We start from the raw sequence: 10781 nt of genomic DNA on the forward strand, positions 1-10781 counted from the left end.
GGGGGAGAGGGGAAGGGGGGGGGGTTGGAAAAGAAGGCGGCGGCGGAGAGAGGAGGAGGAGGAGGAGAAGGAGGAGGAGGGAGGGGGTGAGACGGGAGCGGGAAGGTTCGTGCCGGCAACACCGAGAGCGAGCGAGCGGAGGAGGAGGAAGAGGAGGAGGAGGAGGAGGAGGAGGAGGAGGAGGAGGGAGAGAGGGAGGGGCGGGGGCGCGCGCGCGCGCTCCCGGCACGAGGCGGCCGAGTGTGTGTGGATGGAGGAATTGGGGAGGGGGGGGGGGGGGAAAGGGGAGAGGGGAGGATGAACGGGGAGGGGGCGGGAGGCGGCGGCAGGAGGAGGAGGAAGAGGAGGAGGAGGAAGAGGAAGAAGAGGAGGAAGAGAAGGAGGAGGGAGAAGAAGAAGAAGAAGAAGAGGAGGTGGAGGAGGAGGAGAAGGAGGAAAAGGAACCGGGCGTGCGCGTGCGCGCGGCGGCGCCACGCGGCCGCGCACGTAGAGCGGAGCGGGGCGCGTTGCGTAAGCGGGGCGGGCGGTGCGCGTGCGTCGCGGGGTCCCCTTCTTCCCCTGCCCCCCCCCCCCCCTTCAGCTCCCCCCGTTTTTACCGATTCGGTACCGGGGGGGTTGGATCCGCCCCGTCCCGTCCCGTCCGTCCCCATCCAGTCCCGCGCGCGCACCGGGGGGATCGGTGGGAAGGGGACGGGCGGGGGGGCTGTGCGGTGAGACCCGTTAAAGGAACACCTTCCGGGGGGGGCTTCACGGAGAACCCCGTTAATGGGACACCCTCGGGGGGGGGCTTCACAGTGAACCCCGTTAATGGGACACCCTCGGTGGGGGCGGGCCTCACGGAGAACCCTGTTAATGGACACTCTTGGGGGGGGGGTTGCGCAGTGAACCCCGTTAATGGGACACCCTCGGGGGGGGCTTCACGGTGAACCCCGTTAATGGGACACCCTCGGGGGGGCTTCACGGTGAACCCCGTTAAAGGGACACCCTTGGGTGTCTTCACAGAGAACCCCGTTAATGGGACACCCTCGGGGGGGGGGGGGGGGGCCTCACGGAGAACCCGGTTGATGGACACCCCTTGGGGGGGGGCTCTATGGTGAACCCCGTTAATGGGACACCCTCGGGGGGGGGGGGGGGGCCTCACGGAGAACCCGGTTGATGGACACCCCTTGGGGGGGGGGCTCTATGGTGAACCCCGTTAATGGGACACCCTTTGAGGTCTTCACAGAGAACCCCGTTAATGGGACACCCTCGGGGGGGGCTTCACGGTGAACCCCGTTAATGAACACCCTGGAGGGGGGGAGCTGCACGGTGAACCCCTCTGAGGTGCCTCGGGGGTCTCAGGGGTTGCACAGAGGCTCCCGGGGGGGCTGCCCAGGGGGGTGCCCCCTCCTCCGGGTGTGGGGGGGTTCAGAGATCCGGTGGGGACCCAGCGGGACAGGGCGTGTGGCAGCACCCACGGGAGGCTCAGAGGGTCCCACGAGCGTGTCCTGCCCCCCCACGGCGATGTCACTGTCACTGGTGGCATCGTGCTGGTGGCACCTGGAAGCCCCCGGGTGGCCACGGGACGGAGCGGGGACTCTGGCAGTGCGGGGTGGGCTCCGATGTGTCCCTGCCCTCGGGTTCCCTCTTGGTTTTCTCTTTTTTCCCCTGCCCTAAGCAGCCGGAGGGTCCCACAGGGTACCCGGACAGATTTTGGGGTTTTTTTCCCCAATTTCCTCATCAGAACTCTGCTGGAGGGAGAACACGGGACCTTTTTCTCCCTGGTTCTGCCCCTTCTGTGCTCCTCAGGCCCAGATAAAGCAGCGCTGCCCAGGGGGCTTGGGGTGAGATGAGCACTGTGACATCCAGCATTAAAAAAAGAAATTAAAAAATAGTCAGATGGGCTTAAAAATAAATAAAATAAAATTAGCAATGTGCAGAGAGGTGACCTGTCCTCCAGGCTTGCTGTACCTGCCCAGACACCTACGTGGGGTTGCTTTTTTCCCCACCCTGAGCTAACAGCCTCTCCTCCTGATGCTGGAACCACAGCATGGAGGTGAAACCTGGGTGTTGCAAAGCTCCTGGGAAAGAAAAACAAGATGTGCAGCTCTGTGTGGCTGGGCTCACGTCCTCAAAAGCCAACAAAAAAGGAGCAGAAAGGGGATTTTCTGCTGTTGCCCATCAGCAGTGCTCACCCTGGGGTAGCAGAGCCCCAGCTTTGTGGAAGATGTTTTGTCAGGAATCTGATTTAAAAAGCTGTGTCCAGAATACATCACACGGCATTTACAGGGCTATAAATGTCCCAAGTGGGTGATGTTGGATGTCTGTTTGGGTTTGGGACAATCACCAGCAGGAAGTTTGGAAATTCTTAATAAAAACTTTATATGGGGAAAAAAAAAAGAAGAAGAAAAAAAGAAAAACTGCTTGAAAATTGAATTCTTCTGGGAGAGGGGAGCTGGGGCTGGTGGCCACCGTGGCTTTCCCTGTACCCCAGCCCTTTTCTCAGCCCCAGGACCTGCCACAGCAATCCCAGATCCAGCAATGTGGCTGCTGGCTTCTCCCTGGCTCCATCCAGCACTGGACATGGACCTCATGAAACCTCAAAACATGGACTCATGAAACCTCAGCCCCCCAAAACAAAGCAGGTGCTGTCGGGGGTGCCACCACCTCCCTCGTTGTTTGGTTTGGTTTTTTTAAGAAGGAAGCACAGCTCGCAGAGTCAGGAAATCATTAATTCCTTTGCATTGCTAGAAACACCAATTTACTCCTTTTGTTTGGGTTTTCTTTTTCCTTCCCCCTCCCTGAAGAGTTTTTTTTTTGGGGGGGGGGGGGATTTTTTGTTTTGAGTTTTTTTGTTTGGTTTGGTTTGGGTTTTGTTTGGGTTTTTTTGTTTGTTTCTTTTTCCTTCCCCCTCCCTTGAAGAATTTTTTTTTGTTGGGGTTTTTTTGTTTGGTTGGTTTGGTTTGGGTTTTTTTGTTTGTTTTTGGGATTTTTTGTTTGTTTGTTTGTTTGTTTTGGTTTGGTTTGGTTTTTTGATTTGTTTTTTTTTTTTTGCTAAAAGCGATTTCTCTCTCTCTTTCAAACACAAGTTATCTCGGAGCGAGCCAGGGATTCACCGGGACCTGGAGGAGCCCGGACCCGGAGCAGGAACTGGGGCATGGAGAAAGTCCCGACAGCTCTTAGCACATCGTTAGGAAAACCACGGGGCTGCTGCGAGCCCGGGTTCATCTGGGGCTTCTGCGGGGCCGCATTGTGCTGCAGAGCCCCGGGGAGGGGAAGGGAGAGAAGGAAAAGAGCCCGAGCCAGGCAGGGGGTTGGGGCGGCTGCCACCATCCCCTCCCCACACCCTGGTGGGGTGAGGAGCCCCGGGGGACACACGGGGGGGGTTGGTGGGGACGTGGCACTGCTGGGAGATGGGGAGGTTGGGGGGTGGGTGTTGGGAGTGAGCTCAGACCTGTGGGGATGGTGGGGGGCTGGGGAGAAAGTCCTGGAAACCCCCCCTGTCCCCCAAGAGTGAGGGGAGGGCTGGAGCAGCAGGAACTCCACGGGTGGGTGTGAGCAGCAGGGTGTGAAGCATCCCTGTAGCCAGGATGGGGGAATCTCCCCCCCTGGAGCACTGGGGTAAAGCTGGGTCCAGTTCTGGGGTCCCCAACATAAGGACAGGGAGGTGTTGGAGCAAATCCAGAGGAGGCCCTGGAGATACTGGGAGTGCTGGAGCAGCTCTGGAGCCAGGGGGAGAGAGTTGGGGGTGTTGAGGCTGGAGAAGAGAAGGATCCCATGGGGAGACCTTAGAGCACCTTCCAGTGCCTGAAGGGGCTCCAGGAAAGCTGGGGAGGGACTTGGGACAAGGACAGGGAGCGACGGGATGAGAGGGAAGGGTTGGATGAAGGTGGGATGGGGCTTGGAGCACCCTGAGCTGGTGGGAGATGTCCCTGCCATGGGACTGGATGAGCTTTAAGGTCCCTTCCCACCCAAACTGTTCTCTGATCCTATGGAGGAGGGCTCCATCCTGGCTTGTGGCCACGGGTGACTCTTCCCAGGCTGAGCCGTGGCCGGGCAGGCAGCAAGGTCAAGGGTGGGATCAACCTATTCCTGGAGCAGAGCAGAGGGGATTGATCTCCTCTGAGCTCTAATTCCTGCTCCCGATGGCTTGGCAGGCCCCTGGGTGCCCTCCTGCTCTGTGCCCAGTGCTGGGGGCACCAGGGGGGTTTGGTGGCCACGCTGGCCACGGGGCTCCTGCTTAGCAAAGGTCTCCAGGTGCTTTCTGAGCAGGAGATGTTGTTGGGTGAAGGATGCTGCTGTCAGCAAGAATCCATGAGGAAAGAAAGGAAGAAAGAAAAGAGTCTCCACCAAGAAAGCCGTGGGGAAGCCATGGCCTGACCAAACCAGGTTCTCCTGCAGCTCCAGACTGGGGAGAACCTGAGGAAAAATGGATGGGGTGGAAGCCAAGAGCTGTAATTAGCCCAGAGCCACCAACTGCTGTCACTGCACCAGTTTAATTAGCTGGATAGGGGAAAAAAAAAAAACAAACCAAAAAGCAAAACCAACCAAAAACACAGGAAGAAGGAAAGAGAAAGAAAAATCACCATAGAAATTTTTCCTCTCTCTTTTGCCAGAGTTTTTCCTGATCCTGCCGAGAGCAGCCGGAGGGCACCAGGAGGGCACCAGCTAATCCTGCCTCGCAGGTCTGGGCTTAGGGCAGGAATCTCTGGTATTTGGGAGCACGGGGACAACGCTGGAAGCTGCAAAGTGGCTCTTGGGGCCTCTTGCTCTGCAGGCTGCTCCCAGGGGGTTGGGAGAGGTTTTCCATCATTTCCCCCTCTCCCTTCTGCCTCCGTCTACCTGGGACCAGTGGCACCAGGATGGAGGGAAAGGTGACCAAGTCCTTGCTTGGAGCTGGTGGGGACAGCTTTGTGCAGGTGCTGAGCATCCCCCTCCTCTGTTGATGCTCAGGTCCCTCCAAATCCCAGCCCTGATCCCAGACTCTCTGATGGAGGCAAATCCCAGCGAGGTGGTTCTGTGATGGGGAAGGTCCCACCTGAGCTGGGGACACCTTCGAGGGGCATCTCCAGAGGTCACCAACTCCTGGGGGGAGCCCCGACCTCAACCACAGCAGATTTGGATGCTCCTCATCCTTGCTCCCCCACGTTTTGGGGACGAGGCCCTGGGGGGGCTGCCAGAGCCCCGAGATGGTGTCAGAACCGGCTGAGATGGCACCGCTGGGCAGCCGGGAGAGCCACAGGCTGGAAAAGCCAACCCCATGGATCCCCAGCCCTGGGAAAGAGCCGGGCCGTGGGACACCGGAGCCGCTGACTCAGCCCCTGCTGCTCCCGGAGTGGCTCCGGAGCTTCATCCTGGGGGGGGGAACGGGCTCGGGGGTGCAGCGGGGAGGAGGATCCCCTTTTTCCTATTCCTGAACCCCCTGAGCATCACACCAGACTGTTTGGATGCGATCCCCCCATACTCCTGGGTACCCGGTTCCCCATCTGTGTTCTCCCCCCCGAATCACAGCCCCACGGGGTCGCTCCCGGTCTCCCGGCGGCACCGATCAGAACCTGGGCCGGGATCAACGCTCTGGGGCGCAGCGGAGCCGTCACTACACATTAACCAGCTGTCCGGTTCCCCCACGCCAAGATCAACACTTCCCAAAGAAAACTGGGACCACGGCCAGGACCCGAGCCACAGCCCCCCCCCCCCCCTTCAAACCCCCCTCCCCTCAACTCCCCGCGGGGGCCACCCCGCACCCATCACTTTCCCCAATTCCAAAAGAATAAAATAGGTTTTTGGCTGCGAGATGGACCCTGCAGCTGAGATGGACCCTGCAGCTGCATCCCCCGGGGGGGCCACGCGTCTCCCGGGATGGAATTGCAAGGGGAGGGGGCTGGGATGCTGCTGCCACCCTGGGGACGGTGGGAGGGGACCCTTCCCCTGCTGCCCCCCCCGCAGCCTCCAGCGTTCCCGCACCCAAAGCATCACCCCTGGTGCTCGGAGCGGGGGGGGGGAGGGCAGCTCCGCATCCCCCGAAGAACCGGTGGGTGGGGTGGGGGTCCACGGGGTGGGGGTGAGGGGGGGTCCCTGATTTGCCGCACGTAGCGCGGGGAGGAAAAAGGGGGGGGGGGGGAGGAGGGGGATGTGTCTCTGTCTCGGTACACCGGGAACCCCCCCCCATCTGCATCAGTCCCCGGGTCAGGGGGGTTGGGAGATTGGGGGGGGGGTCGGGGGGGTTATGGTATCCTCCCCCCCCCCCAAAAGGCGCGCGCTGGGGGCGGAGCCTCCCCCCCCCCCCCGCTCCCCCCGCACCCGGTGGAATTTTCCACTCGCCGCCACCCAGGCCCCGCCCACCGCGGCCCCGCCCTTCCAATCGGCCACGCCCCCATCGCGCGCGCGCACAAAACCACGCCCGTTCGCATGCGGACCACGCCCACTCCTCCCATCAGCCCCCGCGGCAGGGAAGATGGCGGCTGCCATGGCGGCGGGAGCGGGGCGGGCAGGGATGGGGCTGGGGAGGCTGTGGGTGTGCGGACAGGTAGGGCCCGGGAGAGCGGGTGAGGGGCGGCGGGAGGGACCCGGGGGAGCCCGGGGAAGGGGCTGAGGGGGCGGTCAGGGATTGATGGGGGGTGAGAGGGTGTGGGGGGCACTGAAGAGACTTGAGAGGATGTGGGGGGCACTGAGGGGATTGGAGAGGTTGTGGGGGGTCCTGAGGTTGTGGGGGGCGCTGAGGATTTGGGGGGCACCTGAGGATGTGGGGGGCACCTGAGGTTGTGGGGGGTGCTGAAGAGATTTGAGAGGATGTGGGGGGCACTGGGGGAATTGGAGAGGGTGTGGGGGGTCCTGAGGTTGTGGGGGGCACTGGGGGGTGTGGGGGGCACTGAGGGTGTGGGGGTCACTGGGGGGTGTGGGGTCACTGGGGGGTGTGGGGGGCACCTGAGGGTGTGGGGGGGGCACTGAGAGTGTAGGGAGCACTGAGGGTGTGGAGGGCACCTGAAGGTGTGGGGGACACTGAAGATTTGGGGGGTGTGGGGGGCACTGAGGGTGTGGGGGGTCCTGAGGATGTGGGGGGCACCTGAGGGGATTTGAGAGGGTGTGGGGGGCACCTGAGGGTGTGGGGGACACTGAAGATTTGGGGGGCGTGGGGGGCACTGAAGAGACTTGAGAGGATGTGGGGGGCACTGAGGGTGTGGGGTGTCCTGAGGGTGTGTGGGGCACTGAGGATTTGGGGGTCCTGAGGGGGTTTGAGGAGCCCCGAGGAGTTTTAAGGGGGGACCATGGGTCTGTGGGATCAGGGCTATGGGGGGGGGTGTGGGTCCGAGGGGGCTGCAGTAGTGGTGCTGGGGGTCTTGGTGCTGTTTCTGGGGTGTTGGGGTGACTCCCCCCGGCTTTGTTATTTCCCCTCCTCAGGCTGCAGGGTCTCTGCTCCTTCCCCGTGGAGCTCCAGCTCCTGCCTGGGCTGCTGTGCCAGTGAGAACAAAGAAAAAGAGAGGTTTTGTGCCTGAGTGGGCCAGGGAGCTGCCTCCTGAGGAGAAGGAGAAGAGAGCCAGGGCTTCCATGCCAATATTTCCAGAGGAACGCATGGAAAGGACCATCTACCTGGCTTCCACAGGTGGGAGAGATCCTTCCCTGGGCTCGAGGGCAGTGCTGAACAAAGTGGGAGCAGGGAGCAGTCTGAGTTACACACAGACATCATCAGCCCCGAAGGAATTCTTGCTTCTCCAGCTCCCAGCTGCCAGGCTGCTCCCTCCTGATTCCCTTTACTTTGCTGGTTTTGCAGGCCTCCTGACTTTCCCTCTCTCCTGCAGCTGAAATCATGGATCCTTACGTCCCTCCTGAGGGTGATGCCCGTTTGACTTCCCTCTCCAAAGATGGTTTGAAGCAGAGGATGGCAAAGCTGAAGCAGACAGCTGCCTCCCAGCTGGCGTACGTCCCCCCCCTTCCCATCCTTCCAAGAATTGTCATAAATTCCCATTTTTTGGGGCAGAAGTTCTGCTTGGTTCTGTCCTGCAGTGGTGGGGGGGTGTTTTTGGCTGCTGCTGTCTGACACAACCTGAACACAAGGAGCCTGCTCTGGGGTGGGTGGGTGCAGTGTGGGTTTGGGGTTTTTTTGAGGGTTTTTGGGGTTTGCAGCAGTGAGATTGTCCCAGGAGGTTTTTGTCTCAGTGGGGGATCAGCTGCTGCCTGGTCCAAGCTGGGTTTGGAGTGGCTGAGGTTGCTGCCATCACCTGGGACATTTGAGATGCCTCCAGGACTTACCTGTGGAGCTTTTCTTTTCAGCCTGAGGAAGATCAAAGACCACGATCCAGATTTCAGCACTAAAACTTTTCCAGAGAAGGCTCAGGAGATATTTATTGAAGCTCACAATTCCCTGACCAAGTAAGGCCTTTTCTCTGACAGATGTGCAGCCCCTGCTGCTCTTCCCTTCCATGCTCTGGTTTTCTTCCTTGTTTCTCTTCCTCCTTCTCTGCACCAAGTCCTTTCTCCTCTTCTGCCCCCACCTCAGTGAGGAGCAGGAATTTGGGGATTTCAGTCTTTTCCTTTTGACAGTGAGGAGCAGGCTGCAGAAAATCCATCCTGACCTGAGCTGCTGCCCCTCTCCTCAGCAGCTGAGTGGGGTCTTGGGGCTGCAGGGAATTGTTTGGCTAGGAAATGATGCTCCCCTGCCTTGCCCCACTTCCCAGGAATAAAACAAGATTCCAAAACTCCATGGTTAGGGTTCAAACAGGAATAAAACTTCCAGGTCAGACCCTGGGTTCCAGAGGGTTTTGTGTCTCTTTCCCTGCAGCTTTCTCAGCCAACTTCCACTCATGTTATTTTTTTTTTATTTTTATTGAGAGCACAGATGAGAATTCAGTTTTTTCTGTCTTCTCAGGGGTTGGGTGCCTGCTGGGCATCAGGAATTGGGGAGCAAATCCCTCTGGAAGGTGTGTGAGTAACTGGGTCTGTTTCACTTCCAGCTTTAACAAGCAGAAACTCCACTCCCTGGTGGACAGAGCGCTGCTACTCAGTAAGTGCTTCTCTGGTGCTGTGTGTCCTTGGGTGTCGTTCCCTGCTCTCTAAACCTCATCCCCTGTCTCAATTATTATTTTTTTTTTCTGGGTACAGTCAGGAGAAGAGCAAGGGAGGGAAAGAACAATAGAGAATAAATGCTTCATTTTCTTGTAGTAATTGCTTGTTGTAATTAAGCAGGAAGCATCTGGAAGAGCAAGGAGCAAAATCAGCAGACCCAGAGCACATCTGTTTGGGTTTTGTAGGCGTTGTTTTTTTCCCCCTTTTTCTAGGAAATGTCCGTGGGAACAGGTACAAGACCATCAGGTGGAGTTTTGTGGGGTCCCTGGAGCCCCCCCGGGTGGTTCACATCCGCTGCGACAGCATCGTCACAGAGGGAACCCTCTATGGCCAGGTGACAGTCAGGATGCACACACAGCAGGTACAGCCCCTCCTGCCCTGGGCTTTCTCCTTTTCTTGGTAATTTGGCTGCCAACGCCAACATTTGAATTTATTTTGGGTTTTTTTTGGTTTTTTTCCCCCACAGACTCTGGCAATCTACGACCGCTTTGGACGCCTGATGTAGGGGGGGAGGGGGTGCCCAAGGATGTTTTGGAGTATGTGGTGTTTGAGAGGTACTTGGTCAACCCTATGGCAGCTGGAGGATGCATGGCAAGATTGTTCCAGCGTGGGCACCCCCCAAAGGAGCCATTGTCAAGGAATGCACCAGGACTGGGTCCCTTAGGGTTAGGGTCATTAGGGTTTGTGGCTGTGGACAGAGGCCCTGGGTTAATTCTGGCAAGAACTAAAGCTGAGCTTCCCATCAGGGGAAGGCAAAAGCTGGTTGGTAATGGGGATTCTTGGCCTCCAGCACCTGGAAGCTGGACAGGAGGCAACACCAGGCAGCTTGGCAGCAGTCAGTTCAGGGGGTTGCTGCTCTGCAGGTGCTTTGTCTTCCTCTGTTACTGAAAAGGGGTCCTGGAGGGGAAGGAGGGGACAGCCCTGGGCTCTGTGTCCTCCCCGGTGCTGCTGCCACCTCCTGGTCACCTCCTGGTGTGAGGCCTCAGCATTTCCAGAACTCCCAAGCCTTTCCTCTCTCCTGCTCCCCACCAGGAGATCCCCAGCTCAGAGCTGCCTCTGGCTCTGATTCTGTTCCTTGCTTTTCCAGACGGTGAATGATTCCTGGCCCAACCTTGCATCCCCTCACAAGAATATGAAAGGACCAAGTAGGAAGTTCCAGAGACAGCAGTGCCAAAGAAAACCCTGGGGGGAAGAGATGGAGAACATCAGGGGCTGGATGTGGCTGTGAGCCTTTCAGTGAGCTGCTTCAGAGTGGACTCACTCACTAAGAATTGTCCTTTAAAAGAACAAGAGGGGCCTGGGAGGGGGATTCAGAGCTCTGAGAACTTCTTTCCTCTGTCCAAGCAGACTTGGTGTGCTGCCCTGTAACCCTCTCAGTGTTTCTGTGAAGGGGAGCAGAGTCCTCTCCTCAGGACAGGCCAAACTCTGCCCTCAGCTTCCATCCTGAGAGCCCTGGGCTGCAGAGCTCTGCCCAGACGTGGGATATTGGGCACCCCATGGGAAGTGTCACAGCCCTGCTTGGCTTTTATTAAAACTTACAGCAGTGGCACTTCCTTTTCCCATCCTCTCTCCCTCTCTTGACTGATTCCCAGGCTATTTTATTTTAACCAGCCAACAGGGAAGAGCAGCAAACACTCTTGAAATCCAGTTCTGCTGGGGGGGAGCTGCTGACCCTGCTGAGGGGGTGCTTGGTGGTGGCTGCAGCACAGCACTGATAATTTAATAAAACTTTTTGACTCCTC

At 58.6% G+C, this 10781-nt stretch overlaps 1 protein-coding gene across 1 annotated transcript; it reads left to right on the forward strand.

Annotated features, from left to right (window-relative positions):
• Window positions 1-6405: 6405 nt before the first annotated feature.
• Window positions 6406-10781, forward strand: MRPL45 (mitochondrial ribosomal protein L45). Its single transcript, XM_030465904.1, is given in 10 exon segments — window positions 6406-6505; window positions 7378-7579; window positions 7776-7893; window positions 8248-8346; window positions 8928-8977; window positions 9252-9400; window positions 9506-9539; window positions 9542-9601; window positions 9604-9677; window positions 10127-10781. Coding segments are annotated over 10 exon segments (999 nt in total). The 5' UTR covers window positions 6406-6433; the 3' UTR covers window positions 10268-10781.

The sequence above is a fragment of the Calypte anna genome, chromosome 27, assembly GCF_003957555.1.
Source record: "Calypte anna isolate BGI_N300 chromosome 27, bCalAnn1_v1.p, whole genome shotgun sequence".
Taxonomy (NCBI): Eukaryota; Metazoa; Chordata; class Aves; order Apodiformes; family Trochilidae; genus Calypte; species Calypte anna.